The 23,634-nt window shown below is 44.4% G+C and overlaps 1 protein-coding gene across 6 annotated transcripts in view; it reads right to left on the reverse strand.

Annotated features, from left to right (window-relative positions):
* The window catches only part of BCL11B (BCL11 transcription factor B), an 89,690-nt gene that overhangs the window by 59,717 nt on the left and 6,339 nt on the right, over positions 1 to 23,634 (reverse strand). For 3 of the 6 annotated variants that reach the window (XM_009559167.2, XM_009559169.2, XM_054068498.1), the window contains exon 2: positions 15,330 to 15,695. In XM_009559167.2, the coding sequence (XP_009557462.1) occupies positions 15,330 to 15,695 (366 nt within the window). Of the gene's footprint in view, positions 1 to 15,329; positions 15,699 to 23,634 lie in introns of all 6 variants that reach the window. The other 3 variants (XM_009559166.2, XM_009559168.2, XM_054068496.1) reach the window with 1 other exon arrangement.

Raw genomic sequence — 23,634 nt, forward strand, 5'->3', positions numbered from 1 at the left:
TCCAATGTGATCAAAGAGTAAATACATGCAAAGCTCTGATGGGAAAAAGGATCTTTTTTCTAATTTTAAAACCAAACGGGGAGAGTCCACCAGGCTCATAATCCATGTTACAGTCACATCTGGGATCGCTGAGATCTGGGATAACAGCAGCAAGGAAGATGGGTCCAGGCTACAAAAGTTGCCACTTGAGGTCAAAGAGGAGTGCTTAATACCCAGGACTTCATTGAAATGGAGTTAGTTACCTTTCAGGCTGCACTCCCCTCCACTTGACAGAGCAGATGTGCCATATATATGTATATATACCTATAGCTGTGTATGGCTTTCTCATGTCTACATTCAACCCTTTCGGTAGCCCTCACTCAAAGCAAGAGACTGATGGGGCTGCCCGAGAGCGTGCTGTCAGGAGCCAAAACTCTGACAACCAGAGTTCAACCATTGCCTGTAACAACTGAGCTTGCAAGCCAGTTGGTTAAAATAAAGGCTTAGTTACCTCTCCCTCCAAGCTGTAAAGCTCTCTGTAGACAGAAAAAAAAAAATTACACTGAAACAAAACACACACCCATTTGGAGGGGGGGAACAGGACAAGGAATCATAATGAGAAAGGGAAAATATCTGGTTCCTATTATTGCTATCTCCAGTGCTTTCACCTCCACAAACAGCTTAAAGGAGAGCTTCTGGAATAGAAGTTCCACTTTCCTTAATCTTGGCTCTTTAACTGCCAGGATCTGGTTACATTTTCTCCTCCAGATTTTAATACTTTTATTTTATAATTTAATATGGGGGAGGAGGAAGGGAGAGAACCTTAGTGTCACTGTAAGAAAGAAGTCACTGGGTTTTGCAATCCAGCAGCTTCCTTGGCAGAGGGAACTGCTGGTTGGCATAATCCGCTCATTTGACAAAACTACTATTTCTGGGCACAGGCTCAAAAACAGGTAGGAAGCAAATGCTGAGAAATAAGGAAGTAAGAACAGCCAACAGATTTTTCACTACCAAGAACGCCAAGAGTAAACATGATTTATTTAGCTGAGTTTAACATGTCTCTTCTGCACTAGACTGCAGAAATCTGCTTGCATTTAGAGCAGGAGGAGGAGGAGGCGAGGGGGAGGGGATGAAAAGGGAATCCATTACGGCGCTCCACTGGTACTTTCTGAATTGTTCAGTCACACAGTTTTATTGAGTACAAGTATTTTCTAGCCCAAAATATATTCATGTGTCGGAAGAAAGCAGCTCTAATCTGTTGTTAATTAACAAGCTGCTGCTAACAAAAGATGAAGGACCCAATTCATACAAACAATATTTACGTGGGTGTCGCGTGATTTTGTCACAGATCTTTTCTCCCCCTCCTCCATTCCCCCCTGCCTGCTGCTCTTCCTCAGCACACAGTTGTGGAGATGCAGTGCAAAAGGAGCCCAAGCTCCTCTTGGGGCCAGCACCCACAGCAGTGGCAGCAAGGGCACCCAGCCTCATCCCAGCCCAGACAAACTCAGAAAGGCTTTCGCGCAAGGCATCTGGCTCCGAGGCTCCCATCTCCCCTGTGCAGGGAAAAGCCCTATTGCACACTTGCAAGTGAAATTTCCTTAGGTCGCAGAATCATAGAATCATAGAATAGTTAGGGTTGGAGGGGACCTTAAAGATCATCTAGTTCCAACCCTGCTGCCATGGGCAGGGAGATGTCCCACTAGATCAGGCTGCCCAAGGCTCCATCCAACCTGGCCTTGAACACCTCCTTATTCAATTATGGTCCTTATTTAATTACGAGGCAGAAGCCATCTTCTGGCACTGTGCCCTTGGTGGCAACGCTGCTGAGACTCCAGGAAGTGGCATGAAGCCTCTCATCGTCCATCCATTCTCACCAGTGGCATGCACACTGCAAGGGGGGACAGCTGAGGTGTGATTTCACATTTGTTTAATCCAACCATTTTGCTGATTTGTTTAGGAAGGGGAGGAAACTTGCTAACAGCACAGAGATCAGAGGGATATGGGCTAGTTCAGAAATACCAATGCACGCACAAAAGCGCTGGGCTGCAAGCAAGGAACAGACAGCAAGCTCTCTCAGCAATAGCCCCGCTGCCATCACCCACTCCCTGCTGTCATTTTGGGCAGTAGCGCTTGCAGCCTCATCCAGAGGAGTACTGAGTGCGTCAGGCTGCCCTGAGCCCCCATCAGATGAAGCTGGCCGCTTTGGAAAATCAAGCCATTCACATCTTTTCTGCTTCATCTGAGAAACGAGAGTGCCTATCTGCATATCTCCTGTGGGCGGTTTAAAGCTGGTGCTGGCAAAGAGATGGGAGGGTTAAAACTGACAGCAACGAGCACTAAAAATTCCCAGACTTGCTCCCCTCCTGGGAACAAAGGTGGGATTGCAGGGTTCAAGAAAGGGCTGATGGTCTCCTGTCCTCTACCCATCAAACCACATAGGGTTACAGAGTACAGAGGTCTGGGCTCTGATCAGCACTGACATTACACATCCAGGGCTGGGAGAAGTGTAAGGACAGGAGGGTGGGAAACAGAGGTATTCAAGCATGATTTTAGAAGTGCCAGGGTTCTCCTATGATGGCATGCTGGGGTGGTATTTCTGCTAGCACAGTGTTCTGCACACCCCAGTTAGTGTCTCGCCTTAAGGCCACTGTTTCCTCAGTAAGAAACAAACTCCAATGGAGCATACACACATCTGCCCTTCCAGGTGTTCTCTGTGTACCCTTACCCTGTTGCCCAAAACATGCTATTTTCACTGCAAAAGTCACAGCCACTGCCTCAGCACATCCCCTGGATACCATCACCAGCACCCAGCCCCACTTGCTGGCCACAGCTCTCCCTCTGCCACTGGCTGCCCCCAGCTCTGGGCTCTGCCAGGAGCCTCCAAGGGAGACCTGCCCTAAATGTAAACTGGGATCAACTCTTCTCCTCTCTTTGTGCATATCCAGAGTCACCTTCTCCATTTCTAGACCAACATTTTAACAAAGTCCTGACCTGGACTTTTTCAAAGACCTATTTTTTTTTTAATTTTGTTGTTTTAAGGTTGTTGTTGTCGTTGTTAACAGTGATATTTGAAACAGTGACATTTACACTGAAAAACAAAGTGAACACATTTAAACAAGTATCTTAAAACAGCTAATGAAAGAGAAACAGATCCATCTGTATTGCATTCTACACCCACTATCACTCAAAAAATTAAAGCTTTCCAGACAGCAGGGAAGTCTCCCAACAGCAAAGACAATAGGAGTTCCCAAGATTCCCACAGAGGGAGTGAGGACAACCTAGTTGCTGGCGCACCACCCCACCCAGGTAATGCCTGTTGCAAGTTGCCAGTAGCTGGGCACAAATTCCAGCCTGAGCAGCAACACTCCAGTGCTAAGAGAGACCTCATCAATCCAGCTCGTCAATCCTTCCAACACAAGCAGGTGTCTTTGCTAGGGGTCTCTTAGATGCTGCTGCATCCATAACCTCCCTCTGCTTAAACATTCCTAATGAATGTTAATTGACAGATTTGGAGCCGCAAGGATTGCGGAACATCCTCAGAGCACACGCAATAAGGATAAGGCCAGTGCAAGACAATTCACTCTCAAAAGTCCCCTGACCTGAGGGATGGATGCTTCTGGTGGCCAGCAAAGATGTCCTTTGCTCCTGTGTACTAGCACTGTGAACAGAAAAGGACATCACGCATTTCTTTCAAGAAACAGCTCTGATCAGGTATCCTTGATCAACTTCAAAATCTAAAGTAAAGGGCATCATCTTAAATTATGAACTTTGCACAAGGACAACCTCCTTCGGTGGACTTTAAGGGGGATGGAGGGGTGCCTCAGGGTTTTTTTTAGGCAGGGTGGGGGGCTACTGTTTTAACTTCTTTCCACAAAAAAGCCCTGTACCACAGACATTAATCAAACACTATATTCTCCCGTTTAGTCTTGAACAATTATGAGTACAGTTTTGTGATCTTTAGCCATATTTACTGATACTCAAAGGCAGATTCTATCTTGTTAGGCTGTTATAAATGGGACCCCAGGGAATCGGCACACAGGTGGAGGCAGATGTGAGAGCAAGCCTTCTCAGAGCTTGGGTGTGCACCAGTTTTCCACTGCTGAAATTCTGAATGTTTTGGAGAAAAAAAAAAAAGCAACTTTAGATTCCTCTGCCAGATCATTACAAAGAGCTGTCCATAGACTCAAAAAAAAAAGCTCCATTTTGCTGAACTTAAGATTTTTTAAGGTTAACCATTAAATTTCAAAATAGGGTTTACATGTGCTGGCAACTTGTACGCACAAAAGTTTCAGACACAGAAAAGTTCTCCAGTTATATTTCATTAAAGAAAGAAACTCACAATTTATATCTCATGCTCACTTAGTTAAAGATATTATTTCTGCTCCAGACCTGTTTCATAATACCATAAAACACAGCCAAGTTTCCGACACTAGATTTAAGAAGCTGTCACATTAAAGGTAAACTTTTAATCTGCTATAGACAAACAGCACACATTTTTATTTCCTGAGTAACAGCTTTGGAGAAATGTTTAAACAAGAATTTAAAAGCTTTTTGGTAAAAGCACATACAGGGGTCTCAGACAGCTACTGGTTTTCAGCTTCTTTTCTTTGTTGCTGTCCTTTTGTAATTCTTTAAATAACCCACTTAAAGGTAGACTCCTAGAAGAGTAACCAAGATCCACAGTAAAGTATACCTATAGGCTTGCTTTTACTTCTAGTTAATAAAAAAGAAATGTTTAAACTGAAACAGAGACCTGAATTTCTAGCTATTCATCCCCATCTTTTTATTTTCTTGGGACTAGCAATTGAATACTTTTAAGAAGTTAATTGTGTCATAATTAGTAACACATTAGTCCTCCGATATTTTTAATAGCAACCCAGGTTTTTCCCCAAGGCACTTAAAAATGTCAGGCTTGGCTATACTCTCCTTTTTTAAAAACTCCCATGCACTTTCTTCTTTAAAAAACTCCCACATGCATTTCACTTGGTCTGAAAATACCAGCACAGATCTTAATCCTGCCAACACTTACAAGACATGCTTAACTTCTGCACATCAGTAATCCCGCTGACTGTGAGAGGACCGTTGGCGTACCTACAGCTCAGTGTAGGCTAAGGATGAAATCCTGGTGTCACTAAAACCAATGGCAAAACCTCCTTTGACCTCAATAAGCTTATGCTTTGACATCCACTTTGGTGCAGGATTGGGACCATCCTCATTTAAAGGTACTTTCCCCAACTTTTATTGGGTTTTCTTTCTTCTTTTTTTCTTCCTGCTCTTTCCTTCCGTCACCTCCCACACCTACTCTTGTGGGGCCTCATATGGAGACCACTTCAAAAATTCTGCCTTTCAAATCCCTCCACGAAGGAAACCCCCTCGCCAAGACGGGAAATATCCTTTGCAGGTAAAGCTGAAAGAAAGTATTTTGCCCCACTGCATGCATTTGTGTAAACTAATTAAAACCTAGGTTCCAAATGATGCCAAAAAGCAATCGTTAACATGAGCTAAAGTGAAATGGGAAGCTCCAGACATTGAAAATTAGCTGTAGGAAAAAAGAAAAAAAAAAAAAAAAGGATAAATAAAGGCATATGGAAAGGTTATTTTGTAATTTTAATGTAAAGCTGATATGGTGCAGCTTGAATCAGATGGGGTTAAAATGCATTTAGGGGCTTGCTCTACAGTGAAGGGGAGAGCTTCTGAAGAGCAAGGGAAAGGGAAGCAGCGACAGCAGGCTGGGAAGCACTGCAGTACTGTGAAGAGCGGGCAGAAGTGAGCAAACCAGCTGAACCGCTTGCAGAATTAATCAGTAACAAAGAGGCTGGAGCTGTTGGCGGGCTTCAGTCCTTGAACCTGGACTCTGCTCTATAAATTTAAACTTGGAATGGCTCTCTACTTGTTGAAAGACAGGTTGGCTCCAGGCCAAGCCACAGGGGGAGGAAAAAAATAAAAGGCAAAAAAAAAAAAATTCCTTCTTGCTCAGGAAACTTCCCTTCAGTTTCTAACTCTCTTTATGAGCCTGTAATAAGGCACTCTAGAAAACGTGAAACAAAAAGCCTGTATTGAAAGGAAAAAATGAGCCGAGAGTTGGTTTAATAAAGAAAATAAAACAAGTAGGTGCTAAATTCAAATCTCGATTTTGCCTGTGCGCAAGCACATCAGCTGTAATAGAAAGCTTCAGCGCGCCTTACCAATAATTCAAAGGAGACTTTTACAGTTACATTAGCTGGCTACAGGTTTGACTCTGAAAATAATAAATGTCTTAAAAGAAGCAGAGGGCTATTTAATCCCTGTCTGCAGTCTCGTCTTTCTCTCTCCTCCCCCACCCTCTACCTTGTTTGAATGACCATTACAAAAGCTGCGTAGAACATGTAGAACCACCATTTATTCAGCAGTATCTCTTTTCTTTCTTATTTTTCCCCTCTTCAAACACAGACGTGCGAGAGAATCAACACTCTCCTCAGCCTCTGCTTATTGCCCAGGCAGTTTCAGCCACAAATACCTTGCCGCCGCCGTGCTTTCCCAGTGTACACAGATAAGGAATGGGCTGGAGCAAAGCAAGGGGCTGGAGGGTGGAGGGGGGGAGCTGTCAAAGTGGGAAGAAAGAAGGCAAACATCTATTCAGAGGCCAGACGCACTGAGCAAGGTCAGCTGCAGAGACACACAGCCCCTTGCAGCAGATATGCAATTACGTTCAAAGTCTGCACAGCACTGAGAGTCCCACAACCTGCATGCAAGGGCTGGACCAGAGGATCTACGGCAGCTGGAAGAAGGTGCATAATGATTTTAATTGCTCTTCTGAGATGCTAAAGGGTAGATGAGATGCTCTTTAGCTAGAGCAGGGGGCTGATGCTCTATACTGCTTGCAAGAATACGTGCAGAGAAAATACCTTAATGAGAGAGTGGAGAGAAAAATATGGTAAGTGCCAGCCGTGATCAAAAGGTGAAATAAAATATCAAAATAAAATGCAGCCTAATCAGAGCATCGAGGACAGGGATACACAATCTATTCCCTAAAAGTGGCTGTTACGGCAAATTAGATTAATCACTCCTACCTCCCTTCCTCCCCAAACTCCCTTGTTTTTAATGAAGGGGCTTACTCGAGGAAGGCTGAACACCGTCCAAGGCTGCTGGACATCTAAAGCTATATACGTTAACACGCCTGCAACAGACATGCATCCTGTACTTCCACTTTCCAAGAAAACTGGGATCTGGTATATGGTAGGTCTTTTCCATCTGTAGCTTTTATGACCTTGCCAAGGGACTGGCATGCAGTGCCCCCCTTTTCTCACTCAAGAAATTTGCTATCAAATGCCAGAAGAAAGGGTAAGTTTAAGAGCTGTTGGGTTTAGAAGTGGTTTCTGCTGATTGCGCTCAAATCTTTCTGCAAAGGCATACATGCAAAGAGGAAAAAACAACAACCACTCAGTAACCACTTCACATCTGCCATTAAGATTAAACTCCTTACAAGCAGTGTCTACCTCACCTTCCCTGGTATACACAAACATACACACATGCCCAAGCTCTCCAACATGGCAACTAGAAGCCAAGACAGCTCTCCTCTCCCCACTGCAGCAACCACATTCATTCCTGTTAAGGGGTTAACAATTCATTTCGACTACTTCTCTCGAGAAAACCTACAATGAAAACATTGGCTCACGAAAGCGTTCTCACTGCCAGAATGCCACAGCGCGAGTGAAAAGTCCGTTTTGTTTTCATTACATCTCTGGGATTTCCGGCTTAACTCCTGAGCTTAGACACCAAATCCCTAGATACCCCACCCACCCACTTTTTCTTCTTCTTTTTTTTTTCATAACATTTCTACTGCACAGCCCACCAATTACCATTTGGAAGGTGGGAGGGAACAGGGAGAAGGAACCGTGCTGAAAAGGATACTCTCTTCGGAGCGAGTGCGTGTGTCTCCCAAGCTGAGAGCTACCCAGTTTCTCCAGGCTTCCAGGGTTGCAAGCTAAGAAACGCGGTTTTATTTCTATACCTGGCCTCTCTCCTCTATTTCTCACCCTCCAGGCTCCCATCTTCCCATTCAGCCACTGAAGCCAGCACTGAAACTCAGCCCCAAATCTATGCCCTTTGAAGTTATGTGACATGACACAGAAATCCAAGCCTTTCTTGTACAAAAAGTATGATTACTTCACAGGGTTTTTTTTTTTCTCCAGTTATGATAGAAAAATGTTCCAATCTCCAAGAAACCCTAGAAAGGTTCAACCTTTATGTCACAGCCGATTTGGTCACTATGTGTATAGGCAGCACAGTTCAAACATAGGCTGAGAAAGAAAAACAAACTATGGAGAAGACATGAGAGAAGGCAGCCTCATGATATAGCAGCACTTCTGTCCTGCTGAAGCAAAGGAACCATTTCTGTGCCTTTATGTATTTATTCACCATTGGAGATAAGCAGCAACTTTTCCTATCTAGATGGGAACTTCTCTGTTTTATAGTACTACTACACAACCAGCTTTCTTTCAGCCATATCCCAGTGCAAAATTCCCCTGCAAATGCATACAAACTCCTTTCTTGCAGTCAATACTCCACTGAGCACAAGCCTATTGCTATTAGTCACATCCACACAAATGCCAAAGCAGCCTGTCGGATGGCTGGGCACCACTTTTACTTTGCTCCTAACAGTTGCAGAGTTGTCAAGCAAAATGAGTAATGACTGGCTGACCATTGCCTTTTCATCATTTACCATTAGTGTTGTCCAAAAAAATCTACACATCTTCCCATGCTAATAATAATCACAGATATGTATACGGTTTCTAGTCTCCCACACATGGCCTAAGTAATTTCACAAGAGGGCCCAAATAAAGGCAAAAAAACCACTTTGTTGGGTGACATTTTGACTCAGCTCTACCTCCAAGTAAGTCCAGAGGTCTTCCACTGAACTAAAAGAGGGTAACAGCAGTGCCAAGCTGGTATAAACAAGAAAGTTCTGCTCTCAAAGAGTAACTGCTGATACACATCCACCCCAGAGCAAGAAGGCTCTGGCCATGTGTACTGAATGACCTTCTTAAATCCCCTCTCACCAGCCTGCAAAATGGCACTTCTGTCGAAAAGGTTTTACCTAGCATTGTCACGCATAAAACCAAAGGTGACTATAACTAAGGGAGATTAAACAACCAGGAAAAAAAAAAATTCTAACAGCAGCAAGCTTCCATTTCATAGCTCAGCACGCCGTGCATTCGGGGGCAGGTCCCGGTTCCAGGGGAGTTACCGCAGGTGAAGCTGGGGTGGGGTGAGCTGGACCCCTGGACGCTCCTCCAGGTCTCACACCCTCCATCCCGGCCCGTGGGAGTCCAGCTAACTGGGTGCGGGTGCAGAAAATAACTTTGAAAAACAGGATAGTGAGAGGAACAAAACAAAAAGCTGAAGCCGGCAGGGAGAATCGAGGCCGTACTATTCCTCAGCGGGTTGTTTTGTTGGGGTTTTTTTTCCAATCTGCTTTTAAAAGTCGGTGCGATTAATGTCACACTTGACTCCCGGGGATGCCGGGAACCTGTCGGGCCTGGACATCGGAGATGGCGATGGGGACCGAGCCGGTGGCCCCGAGCGGGCTGAGCAGAGGGCGCTGGAGCCCGAGCGAGGGAAGCAGGGACTCCTCACGGGCGGGTTTCGCACCTTTAACCCTGGCCGGGATCAGCAGGGTGCTTACCGCTGCCTCCGGTCCGCCATCCCTCCCTGCCAGCTCCCCCTGGGCACCCTCTACCGCCTCAAAGGAGGGGTCGCGGTCCCTGGAGAGCCCCACGCGGGTCTCCAACTGGCTTCATTGGCAGCCTTAAAACTTTAAGCCGTGGCTATTTCAGCTTGAAGCGAAGGGAGCGCAGCGGCCACCGCGGGACCGTCCCGCGGGCTGGGGCTGCCCCGAGCCCGGCTCCCCCCGGGCACCGGCAGGGCTCGGGCTGAGATCACCCGGCTTGTTTTCCTCCTGGAAACCCAATAGAGGAGCTCGGCCGAGACCCCGGGAGCAGCAGGTTTGCTCGTTAACCCTGCTCTCAGCGGAGCTGCGGCTGAGCCTTCCGTGTGTGCATCGCCCGTGCTGCTCAGCAGCACCAATTAGCAAAACACGTTGCTAAATACCTGGGGAAGCTGCGGAGGAGCAGAGCGAGGAGGCCAGGGAACTCCTCTGCACTCAGGAACCTCCTGGCAGATGCAAGGGAAGGAACAAGCCTGGAAAAGCCTCACGGAAAGGATTTCGGCTGCAACACGAGTTTCTCAGGCTCTGTTACCACATACTTTCTTCCCCGCTTAGTGTTTTTCCTGGCCGTGCTTTGATAAGTCACTCTTGCGAGACCCACCGGGCTGGGGAGGTGCTGGCAGCAGGACCCGCTGCCACGGGAAGGCGATGGCCCTGTGCCCCGTGCTGGCACGACACTGCTCAGAACATCTCTTCCCAACCTGCCCGACATCACTGCCACAGGCCTCGGGTTGTCTCAGCTCGCCTTCTTCTCCCCTCACGTGTGAAGGCATCACGATGGCTGTCTGAGTCCTAGAGTTAATATGGGTGCGCGGGTCCATAATGGTACATTGTAAGTGAATGTCTCAGAGTAGACAGCAATAATAATTAGCTGTCATGATTTGAAAAAAGGATAATCCATGCCATTGAGTTAACAATCACTCACACAACACACATGGATTTAACTAATCTTAATTTGGAGAAAAATAACAATTCTAAATATATCAAATAGCCTATTTCATGGCAACCTGCGGCAGTGTTTATCTCTGGCTTCCAGCACATGCGAGTTATTTAGTTTCTCTCACTGGCAGTTTTACCATTCAAAAGCCTGAAATGAACATTCACAGTGCAGGGGTTGCAGTTAAATCCTGCCTCTGACAGGGAGCCTTTTTTCACGATGTGCATCTAGTTCAAGTACATAATGTATGGAGCCCAGCACTGGCAACTGGGACGGGATGAACAAGGAATTCCAATCAACCCTCTCACCTTTCCTAGCACCATCTTTGCAGAAATTATGCTGTTTTAATGAACCTCTGCTGCTGGTGGGGTTCTCTGCCCATGGGTCTGGTCCAAGTGGTGCCTGCCCCACCAAGGCTATTTCCTCTGCCGGTGTTCTCTAAAAACATCCAGCATTAAAAACAAGCCCACTGATACTTTTTCTTTAATCTAGATTGCTTCAGAAAGCCGTGCTGAAGCACTGCCTGGTGGCTTGTGAGTCCAGAAGGGCCATGAGGAGGACAGGAGATATCATCAATCAAAGAACAGCAGGAGCCACCTCCCTAGGGCTTTCTTCAGCCAGGACAGGTCACCCGGTTACACCCAAGCTCTGATAAATATGAAAGATAAAAAGAGGTATAATATACAATGATGGTATAATTTTTTCCAAAATACCTGCCAGCAGTGAAAGTGAAAGAAGCAGTGAACGATAACTCCTAGCCTACTCATTGGTCTGGCTGTGTTGCGCTGTGCAACAATCTGGTACATCTGTTTGATACTATCGCACCCTCTGTACAAGAGGCAGAACTGCTTTTTAAACAGGTCAGTCGATTTGAAAAAAAAAAAAAAAAACTTTACAGAACAATCTGCTCCTAAGCAAGACACGTCCTCCCAGCGCTAGCTAACATGCTACCACACACCTTACGGACAGCGACAGCTAAGTGAAAGTGCCTTGAACAGTGTGGATATGCAAGTCACCAGTCAGGGGAAGGTGACAGACTTCATTATCAGAAGGTCTTTAAAAGCTGATTGCAAAAATAAAGTTGCTTTTGTCTCTGCTGATATCTAGAAATGTCAGTTGGAGATCTGCATTGCATGCATGTGAATTATTGCAGACTTCAGAGCTCTACCTGCCTCCCTCAAAGCATCGCATGGTCTGTCTGTTACGTGGTCAAGAGGCATCCAGTGACCAGAGTTCTCAAGAAAGAAAAACAGCCAACAAGAAGGAGAGAAGGAAAGATCTCAGGAATCCAAAGAACCGTGCATCAGAGTAAGCACTCAGCAGGGTGCTGCATCCCAGCATCCTCACGTCCAGAGGGAAGAGAGGTGCCATGGCAGAGTCAAGCTCAGTGTATACTTGCTGCACTCAGCCATGGGAAGCTGAAGGGCTTGACAACTTAGTCACACTGCAGAAGGCTGCAGAAATCATTTTGACCAAATAAGAAGGTCTACAAAAATAACACAAGATCAAGGAGAGGAGCTGAAACCTATTTGAGGGTAGCAGCGGTGGCAGTATATTTCAGGGAGTCGGAGTGGCGAGTGGGTGATTTCTGGTTTCCCTCTTCAAATATAAAGACTCAATTATCTTTGAACAGCTTGCTTTACACATGAATTGACACATTTATTTTACAATAAATAACTGAAAGTTATCTATGTTTCCTTTACAGTTAATCTACACAAAGAAATAATAAACAGAGCTTGTCTACAAAAATGCAACTACTGCAGTCCTCAGAATTCAATTAAGCTAAAATAATTAATGCTTCCACCATATTAAATTACTTTATACATTTGAGCCACTGAAGTTTTTTTATTCTTTAATCTTTTTCGCCTTTTTATTTAATAAAAAAAAAAAGTTAGTTTCAAAGTGGGGGGGGTGGCTAGGAGGGGGAAAAAGAGCATGATTTGCTGTTAAAATGTAATGGTCTCCTTTAGCTGACACAGCATGTAGAGTGTTTTGTGCCTTTGATTAAAATAACATTTTAAATGCTTTGAACAAACATATCTCCCCATACTTCTAAGGGATTATTTTACATATTTCTTGGTGGAATAAAGAAATTCATTCTTCCTGTCGCAGTACAGAAAGGCTAAGAATATCTTTCGTCACATATAAAGTAAAAATACTGTAGGCTGTTGCATTATTACCAAAAAAATAAAAAAATAAAGGGAGGGGGTGTGGGGTGGGAGAAAGCTGCCTTAGAGATTAAGTTTCCCTTTTATGAAATCGTATTTAGTCTCTTTTTTTAACAAATCTAACAACAATGCTCTACAGCCGCTCACTGGGAAATACCTTTAATGTTAAATGCAGATTCTGATTTTCTTGGCTAATGCAGAAAGCCTTTCTATTGAAATATAAATAAGGGGTTTGGTATATCCCACTAAAGCCTTTCCAGTGAATGACTTCTGTGGGTTTTTCATGGCTACCCTCCATGGCTGTAATGTGAGGCTTTTATCCTACTATTGAAAACTATCCGCTGCTATTAAAAAAATATGGAAGGACACTGCACCTTTTTATCTCAGAGCTGGGCTCCTAATTGAGAAAGCATTATTACTGCTCTGTTTAGTGGATGTCCCTATCTCCGTGCACTGCTGAGAAAATGCCAATCGAATGATAAATCCTTTTATTTTTCTCAATTCAAAATCTTTCCTACATATTTTCATTTGATATTCAGTTTAGTCAGAAAGAGATTAAGTGCTCCAGATTGGCTTTTAATTTTTTTTTATGCCCTTTCCACATGTGAACTTCCCTTTCACCCCCTCCCCGGCAGATTTTCTGCATTACAAAAATGTTAGTTATGACCCCGAGAAGCTGGGATGGGAATAGCACCCTCTGCACTGGCTATAGCCATGGAGTTGTTTCACTATGGACTGAACTTGGAGACAAATTGGTAAAAGATGGGATCTAGATTGCAACTACAGCACTGGTCTCCTGGACCAACCTTACTAAGCACTGGGCACCCTCTGCAAGGGGCTGAAGTAACATCAACTTGCAGAGATCAACAGCTATTGAGAGTGCTCAGCACCATTCAGGATGCCTTCAGTGGACTGGAGGAGAAGGTCCCGAATACTTCCCTTCGGTTCCCACCAAATGGGAAGGAAATCTAGCCCTCAAAGCTGCTACACTTTGATGAAGTCATCTCTGCCAAGAAGTGCAATCACAACTGCATGGATGGGGAAAATTAGAAAAGGACAGGGAAAAGAACACAGCCAGGTCGTACAGTAGGGACACTTATGACACCTCAGCATAGGCTCCCACTGCTAATGCCCCCAAAGCTACCAGCTGTCCATACTAAGATGGTGACTGCACCCATAAAAGATTCCTAAAAGACAACAGAGAAATCAATGTGTGGCACGTGCCCTCTCCTAAGACGTAAATCATCTAGAGGTCTGAAGACTGCAGCAGTTCAAAGCCCGCATTCTCATGTATATGATGGCTAATCCCATCAAGGATGCTGAGAACAGACTCAGAGGTCTCCAACACTAAAAGTGGGAAACTCTTAAGCTTCACTTGTAAAGACAGGAGATTCTCACAAGTATTCTGAGGATCCCCTCATGGGAACTTCTCTACTACAGGAAGGATCCTAGACTATCGGATCTAATCCCATAGGACAGTGCCTAGAGAAATCAGTATAGTGGCAGCAAAAGCAAATTGCTACTGGTCTTCCCTATTGGATACAGTCGATTTGAACAAAAATGTCCCACTTAATGGGAGATCCTGCTGTGTAACATAAAACCCTCACGCACTAGTAGGGAGCAGAGCCTTTCTTTCACCACTGCAGAGGAACACACTGCTGCAGAAGGGAGAAATGCTGCACAACAGAAGCAGTCCTATGCCTGCTGCTCTGCAGAAACCACTGCACAGCATCTCGCCAGGTAGACACCATCACCTGCCTGCCCACTTCTGAGCAGGGGAGGTCCACAGAGTAACTGTTAACCGCACCATGTACAAGAGTTTTATAAAAACTGCACCACGTACAAGAGTTTTAGAAAAATAAATGCCTGCCAATTTCCTAGCTTGTGCTCGTCTCCTCATTCAAAAGCCCAGTTGGGGCATGCATGGGAATGGAGATGTCACCCACTCAACTCCAGCCATCTGCAGAGACCCAGGAGAGGAAGCACAGGCAGCAATGCAGATCAGGAAGCTGACATCTACACCAGTGGAAGGAACAAGCAAAAACTTAATGAACCTCTGCTTTAGACCTCGCAACCAAATCGTCTTCCCATTGTAGTCAGAGGATTTTTCCACTGACTCCAGTAGGATCAGGATTTGGGCTCTCCCAGTGGATCTGCATGTGTCAAAATGTGTCTGAACTGGACTGAACTGAGTATCTCACCAAATTTTTCTGTCCTTCTACCACTACTAATTGTTTACAGACACTCCTGAAAAGGTTTTTGAACCCAACTTTCTGCTTTTTCCTACATGTACAGCCCATCCTTGACTCTCCCATGGGACTGAGAGGCCCCATCCTGCAGGAGCTGGCCCTCTGCAGATAGGTACACAGAATTAAACGTGGGTGGACATCCCTGCTGAGCCCTACATAGCCGTGAGGATCCTCCAGACAGATTGCTCCTATAAAGACCTGTTACTGAAGCCTCTGTTTCACGGCACTTTCTAGAGGGCTCTCGTTAAAAGATTACCTAGGCAGTTGATTGAGTGTAAAACATGCTGTACCTGCAATGTTCTCCTGCTTGGGGCAAATTCCTTTTGTAGGCGTGAGAAGACGATCTTCTTCATCGGGTGTGACTTGGATCCCGATTTCCACTGGCTCTGACACTTTCCTGAGCTCGGCGCGTGAGGAGGGGGGAGGGCTGCTCTTATCCATGCTCTTTTCATAGCAGGTACCACCAGTGCCATTGCACTGTTTTCTCTTGTGCTCTATAAAAACCAAGATGTCTCCCAGCGGGAAGTTCATCTGACACTGTCCACAGGTTAATAAGTCGGGGTCTGTCCCACCTGCAGCGATGCCGATGCCGCCCGGCTCCGCTATTGCCAGGGTCTCATCCTCGTCGGGGAGTGCCGGTTCCACATGGTCAGCCTCTGCTTTACATGGACAAGGAGAAAGAGGGAGGAAAGGGACGAGAGGAGAAGAAAAAGAGATTGCTTTGAATGTCCACAGACTCTGAAGGATGCATCACGAGAGGCCCGGCCTCCCCCCATCCCCCCGAAGAAGCCAAGCCTGATTAGATCTCTCTTTTATTTTTCAGCTTTTCTACTCTCCCAGAATGATTTCAGTACATTTTACAACGAAGTCTGCCTGAAATAAAATGGAAAGGCTGACCTGGCATAGCTTTCCTGACAGCTCCTTCTCACTGCTGTCAGTGCTGCAAGGATATCAGCAAAGAGCCATTTTGCAAACTTTCAAGCCCCGCGTCACTTTCTGAAATAGTTCTTCTCTTTTTATCCCACTTTCTCATTCCCACTACATCTCCCAGCCATCTGACCAGGGCCCACTCCAGCAAAGCTTCCGCACCCAAACCTCTCCTTCTATTTCAAAGAGGGGGAGAGCAGGGAGTTTTGGAAGTGCTGTGTGCTCCAAACAAGCAGGATCAGGCTCCCTGTGGCATACAAAATTACTAACACCTTTCCCATTACAAAGATACTGAGAAGGTTAAATGACCACCGATTAGCATGAATTACAGCAAACTATTCACACAAATAAGGTAAGCAGGATACAGTCTTATGAGAAGTTAAGGGGTTTCAAAAGGAAAGAGAATGAGGCATTTATTTAACATACTGGAATATTGGCTGAGCCTGAAATCTTCCATTCTATTTTCCTGATGTCAAATAACCCTGCAGTTGCTATATAGGTTAATAAAAGTTTTTTGTTTAAATCTTGCCCATGAACAGACCTGATGGATTTCATACCATTACCCCTCAAGACTGAGAAAGCATTTCTAAGCAATGTGCATCATTTTCTAAGAAATAAGTAACTTCTTCTTTCACAATTAATAAAACACAGTGCATTATTAATGAGTATTTAGAAGATAATTCTTACATTATAAAATAATTATGGATCACAATTCTTTTCTAGGGAAAAACATAGTTTTGGGGTTTTTTTTCCTCTTGTTCTGCCGTGTAACTGCCAAATCATACAAACCTTGGTCTTTACTAGGGCAAGATTTCCACTGACTTTTGCCTAAGGCTGTTTTGCCTCTGCAAGGACTACAGGATTTGGGCTGAACAAAACAGAGGAACTAACAGTATGTAAATCAGCGAGTGAGCTCTCTAATCGAATCAGGATTAAAGGAATAGGAGGAAAAATGTTCTTTATTAGCCCGAGTGGTTTGCTTATGGATTTCCTGGGGAAAGCAAGTCACACAAATACCTCAAAGAAGTGAGACTGAGATAAACAGATGTTATAATCCAGATCTGGATTCTCCTCCTGGCTGAAAACAAAAGTAGTTTTGTCCCACTCTTCACCAAATTTAAGGAAAAAAAAAAACCACATAGGAAATGGATAAGAGGCAGAAGGCAAAATGTATTTATTACCTGGTAACAAAAAGGACTGAGCCTTGAAAAAGGCAGTTCAGAAAAAGAATCGTCCCAATTTTTGCCTTCCAGAATAAATAATTGATCCGTGTATCTACCAGCTGTATTACAAGTTGCATCAGAGCTTTATAACAGCAAAGCAGAGAGCAGCAGCACCAGCAGCAGCAGGAAGAGGACTGGGACCGCAGAGGGGTTCCCGAGCATGGATCATCCTGCTGAAGAAGGTGATGAGCACAGCAAGGCTTCGGTTTCCCTAACTCACACCGTACTTACCAAATACATAGTAAAATGCTCATTCTGAAAACCATTAATTACCTTTATCCCCTTAATCTAAGTTTAAAAGAAGTTTGAAGAGAATACTACATAATTAATTCACCAACTTAAAATGAAAAGATGCCTTAGTGAAAATGTAACCATAACCCTGCTCTGAACAAGGACTGCTGGGAAGGGAGCGGATGCCTGCGAACAGTGTGTCACGAAGCAAAAGGTAATTATTTAGTGCGGTTCCCTTTAATGATCTAACATTGAGCAATATTGTTTATATTGAAGAGAGCTTGCACCTTTAATTACCAATTACATATACATCATTTTAGAGCCAAAAGAAAAGGACTGTGAAAAGGGTCCTTTAGAAATGTGCGTGCTATTTCTAGGAAGAATTCCTATTAAGGGGGAGCACAGTGTCAAAATATTAAAAAAACACCCCACACAGAGACGCACACAGGCACACAGATACACACGCGGGAGATGGGACAAAGAGCTGGAAAAGACAACACAAAAAACGGAACTGAACCAAGGGACGTAAGGAAAAAAGGTGACAGAGGGGGAAAATGCTTGTTACTGGTTTCACCTAACATTCCTGTAAAGCCTTCAGATTAAAGTCTGTCTCTCAAATGACAATGCCTGAATTTTGCCACTTATATTTATATATAACAAATAAAAAGAAAAGCACAGATCTCAACTTTATTATCTTTTGGATATGAGGACTTAAATTTTTTGCCTGCGATTTAAACTGTGCTCTTCAGAAAACTGCTGCATTTGGTAAGTGTCCTGATCAGGCATCTGTGGTAAAGGAGGTTTAAACAGTCGCAAATTATTTCTTTTCAGTTCAACAGTTCATTTGAATATTAGTTAAATCCACATATGTCTGTTCACTTACACTCACTTACTCTCTCTTTCCAAGGACACTGCAATGGCACTTTTTTAAAATAACATCTGGTATTCCTTCATATTTTGGCAGTCATCACATTACCGAAAATCAGCTTTTCGTCTTCTTGGTACACCGAGCCCTCGTGATCAGTAGTAATTTGGTATCAAACTATCAAAAGATTTTTTTTACTTGACTATTTCTGATTTGAGCTTAATAAATCATAAAGCACGAGATCAGCCGTACATCCAACAATGCAGAAGCTATATTACATCCCCTTATTCAGGATGGGGAAAACAGACATAAAAGAATGAGAAACAAAATACTGAACAGATCTTCAAATGCATTTTATCCATGTCAAATTGCATTTTTTTTTTTTACTCAGAATAAAAAAAAAAAAAGAAAGAAAAAGCTTCCTATTGACAGCTCAATTAAGCCATTAAAAACCTACATTCAAGTAACATTACAGGAGAGATTTAAAACCCACAAAGGAAAAGAGAAAAAAGCCTGCAAGTCCAGCCCATAACGCATCGGGTCATGCCTGGTTAATACAACAGCCAAGATCTTAGGCTGTTTAAGGAGTCCTTTAATACCAATGGGGCAATTTAGGCCAGTCTCAATATAAAGTTCTGACTCCCTTTTTGTCTGTGGGTTTCAAATGAGTCGCTTCACATTATTTGAATTTAACACTGTGGTTTTATTTCTGTTTGTTGGTACCTGGGTTTGGGTGGAGGAGGGTGTTTCCTCATGAGTATTTATTTAAAATTAATTATTTTTTTTAAGAAGGAAAAAAATCAAGCCACACAAAAAAGGAGAATGGAAAACATCTCATCTCCCTTATGTGGGAAAAGGAAAAAAATGTAAATTAGCTATTTCCAGTCAGAATTCGTGCCCTGGTTCTTCCAGGTGTGTTAAGGTGTGCCCAGTATTTTGCCTGCACCCAGAGATTCCTCCAGAGAGGATTGCCTTGGCACAGTGAGCCAGAGATGGCCTATCTACGGGGACATGAGTGACACTGCTGTTATCCGATGGCTTCATGAAATTAATGGAGGCAGGCAACCTACATCATTTGCTTTACTTTGAAAAGCATTACACTTACAGGCTGGACTCTAAGCAGCATCTCCAAGCTCTCTGGCTGTCTACCACACAAAAACACGGTGAACAATCTCCTTAATTCTGTAAAGGCACTGTCGCAAAACCACCAGCACTCCTACTTCAGCGTGGTGACATCATTAAAGCATATGTGGCCCATGCAAACAATACTCTCATGCCCGATATTAAAGTGAATGCACATTCTAACTACTTCCTGTCCGTTAGATGTCTCAAAAATCATTCCCATTAATAATGAGAAAGACTGTGTTACCGAAAATCACTTCCAAGGTCTCTAAGGACAAAACTGTGGATGCTTGTTCATGGGGTTTAGCTGAGGCTGGGTCCAGGCAGCAGTAGTTTATTTCCTTGCATTTTTCTATTGTACTGCAGAACCAAGGTAAGAGGGGATCTGAAAGTTGCCAAACTATTCTCTTCCTTCTTTTTCCTGTCCCGTGGTATCAAAGGAAGACAGAGAAAGGGGGAAGAGAGAACAGTTTGGTGCCGGGCCAATGCATTGCATGTGAAACCTCCCCTCTGCGGTCAGCTTCCGCACAAATCAATAACGGGGTGGGGGGGTAAGGCGAGCACTGTCAGTGCCTTCGCTACAGGTGGCGGGTGGGTGCCCTGCCTGCCCCAGCACCACTGCCCACCCCTGTGCCCACCTGGAGGGCCTCACTCATCTCGGGGACAAGCTGGGACTGCCCAGGGTCCACCATGGGTCACAGCTCCTTGTGCCCATCCACGGGAAGCCACCTGCAAGCGTGCCGCAGCACGCTGAGTGCACCATTCTCGGCACAGACACTGCAGTCTTGAAGGCACATCCAGAAAGAGCTCAGCCTCGTTGGGAAGTGAGCACAAAGAAGTGACTCGCTCTTCAGGGTGTTGGCCCAAAGCAGGCCTGAAAATTATGTCCCTTCCATCACCACCCACATGTCACATTTACTGTAACGACAACATGCTTAACAGAAATAGCTCAGATCACACACTCTCTAGCTGGGTTATCGCCGAGATCGGTGTCAGGATCCTCGCTGCATAAAGACTAACGCTGCTCAAAGCAGGCAACACGGCTCCTCGCCGTCAAAGTTTATCTATACCCTGTTTCCAGAGCTTTCTTACAACTCCCTGCAGCAAGATGCAGAGTTGAGCTTATGCCTACATATTGCATCAGCATCACACTCAATGATACTAGGCACTGCTTATCTGCCATCAACTTTTAATTTCTCTGGGGACTGAAAAACAACTGTTTGTAGTGTTTTTTTTAAATAAAAGTCTGAGGCTGAGTTTGCCAAAAGAGGCTACTTGACAAAGAAGCTCCAGAAACACGGGGGTCCGCAGCTCCCCCTCACTTTCCAAGTGACTTTGTGTGAAGTGCACAAAGGTGGACAGAGTAGCAGCGAACCTCTGCCGCACTGCACATGGCCCCGGTGCAGCTGCTAAGCCGCTGCTGTTTGGTCATCCTCCATCGCACGACAACCCGCCGTGTCCCCGCGTGCCGGACGGCAGCATGGCACAGCAGGTGGTGGTGCCCAGCACCAGCTAGCCACCAACACCTGCCTGCTGCGGCAGGATGGAGCCCACTGCCCTGCCACAGTCCGGGTGCCCACAGCAAGGGAAACAGGATCCAGCGGTGGAGGGAGAGTGAGTGAAATAACCTGTTCTGTTCCAATGCCTTAGCAAGTTCCACACACAGCTGTGAGTTAGAGGACTATCCTGCAACACCCACTGTAAGGCACCTTTTGCAGAAGTATCCCGAATCTCTTGGAAAACAGTTTAACTCTCTGTACACACCTGAGAAGGAGCAAACCCAAGCACTGCCACAAAGAACCAGCCAACGCATCAAGGTTTAGGGAAAAGAAGAAGGAAAATGACACAATAACCACACCAGACCCAAACAAAACAAAAGCCAAGAATATCCAAGGATCCATGCAGATGTCCAACACTTGTCAGATCTTATTTCATCAGAAATTATGTACAGCGTTAAAGAAGGGAGTGGCATGTCTCCTCTTAAGTAAGCTGTATGTTCATAAAAAAATATTTACTGCTTTTGAGAGCGGAAGATGCATAGGCTCTTCTGCAGACTGCAGAAGCTGTAAATTTCCGCAGATAAAATGAGGTGTGATGATGTGATATAAAAGCATGCTTTGTTCCCCAATGAATACATTTGTTTTATTTAAAACTAAACAACAACCAAGAAGAGAAAGGAGCGCTCAGTGCCACAAAAGAAGAAAGAGCAGTATTTCAGTACAGGCTTTTAACTGGTGTAGAAAATAATATTGGAAGCACAGATTCTTACACTAGGATTTAAAAGGCACGATCAAAATTAAGCAATTAGTTTTGAACATATATTAAACACACAACAGCTCTGTTCTTTTCTTAAATACCAGGCTCAAAAGAGACTGTTTCTCAATTGTGTATGGCACACTGTTACTCATATACAGTTTTCTTAAGCCTGTTTTTTCTTATTTTCATTGAAGCATTTTCATTATAACATTCAGCGAATTTATGGCTTCTTCCAGTGGCTTAGTAAAAGGGGTCATAAAAAAGTTAAGTAAACCCGTGTGTTTTTTTCCTCTTCCTTAACTTTGGATTCCTTTTTTATACTGTGCTGTCTAGTGCTTAGCCTTTGGAAAGTACCTTGGGTATATCCAGCACACACAGAAATTATCAGCTGCTTCAGGAAAAAAAAAAAAAAAAACAAAAAAAAAACACCAAAAAAAAAAACCCACAGAATTTCTTGCACTGAGGCAACTACACAAAAGACTTGCGTATGTCAAAAATACAGAACTAAGTCCCTGTGAATGCTGTACCATTAATCAAGTCCCCGATCTGGTGTCACTTTTACCAGTAAAATGATGATATTCTTCTAACCCCTTCTACTGGCGCGTGCCTGCAATGCGTGAAGTGTGTCCCTCTGCTTTAATTTGTTTTTGAATAGCCTGCTTTAGGCATTTTTTATATATCCTTTGGAAAAAAAAGAAAAAAAAAAAAAAAAAAGAAGCTGCTACTTAAACCTCCAGCAAGGGTCCACAGCACGGAGCAAGCAACAGCTTTTCAGGAGGGAAGGCAGACAGCGAGCTGCACACACAACTGCCTCTGAGGCTGTAACTGTGGGTGCAGAGGAACGGTGTGCAGCCTGCCCAGATACATTTTAAGAAAGTAAATAAACACGCAAGTGGAAGGTGCTATAGTAAGAGCAGCTGAATGAATCATGCATTTATCAATGCACACAGTTATTGATGTCTTTTCCCTCCCTCTTAAAAAGATAGATATATATATATTATATATATATAAAAATCCATCTACAGACCACGATGATTCTTCACCAAGTACATTTACAGTATCACTAACTTTAAAGCAGGCAGTAACCTGCAGCCCCGATTTATTTTCCATGTGCTTTCTCCGGAGGCTACCGATAGGAGACCAAATTCAACCGACAACTGCAATGCAACCCCGGAGACACTGAACTGCAACCAGAAAGAAGGAAATGCTCTGTCAAGGAGTTAGAGAGCCGTTTTGGGGTAGCAGGTCTCTGTGGGGAGACTTTTCCACCAGGTTGAAACCTGGAGGAGTGGGATGGGTAGGAGACAAAGAAAGAAGCAGGAGGAAGGGGAGCATGGGTGGGTGGGTGGGTGCTGGGCAGGCAGAGGCAATGGATAGGAGGAGAGGGGGATCGTTGTTTCTCTTGGTAAAAGTTAACAGTTGTGCAATGGAAGGAAAGCCACAGTCGGCAAAGTCTGAGGTTTCAGGAAGGGAGAAAGGAAGGTTTTCCTCACGGCTGGGGAACACTGGCATAAGCAGCGGCCCGGGCACTGTGCTCTTCAGCTTACTGGTCTGTCAAACGAGCTGGCTGCTGTCTATATGCTTCTAAATAGCTCAATTCTAACATTAAATGAAGTAGAGAAATCATCAGATAAATTCCTGACCCGCTCTACCCAAGAGTGAAGAGGTTTTGTACAGCTGATAACAGCCCTGATCTTTTGTCTGACCTAATTTACTTCTCTTTCAGGTTAGAATAAAGCACACTTTCCTGTCACTGGATAACCTGCATCCACATATTGCACCCTAAGAGTAAGAAGATGCTAGTGTTAATTTAACAATATCATAGCTTAATTAATCTCTCAGGCTGGGTGAAATAAACATCCACTGATCGGTGTCCTGTGTCTATACCACAAAATTACAAGATTGGGGAAGAAAGAAACCTGCCTAAACTCTGTCCACCACGAGCAAGCCGACTGCAGCAGGGAACAGCAC

The sequence above is a fragment of the Cuculus canorus genome, chromosome 5 (genome assembly GCF_017976375.1).
Source record: "Cuculus canorus isolate bCucCan1 chromosome 5, bCucCan1.pri, whole genome shotgun sequence".
Classification (NCBI taxonomy): Eukaryota; Metazoa; Chordata; class Aves; order Cuculiformes; family Cuculidae; genus Cuculus; species Cuculus canorus.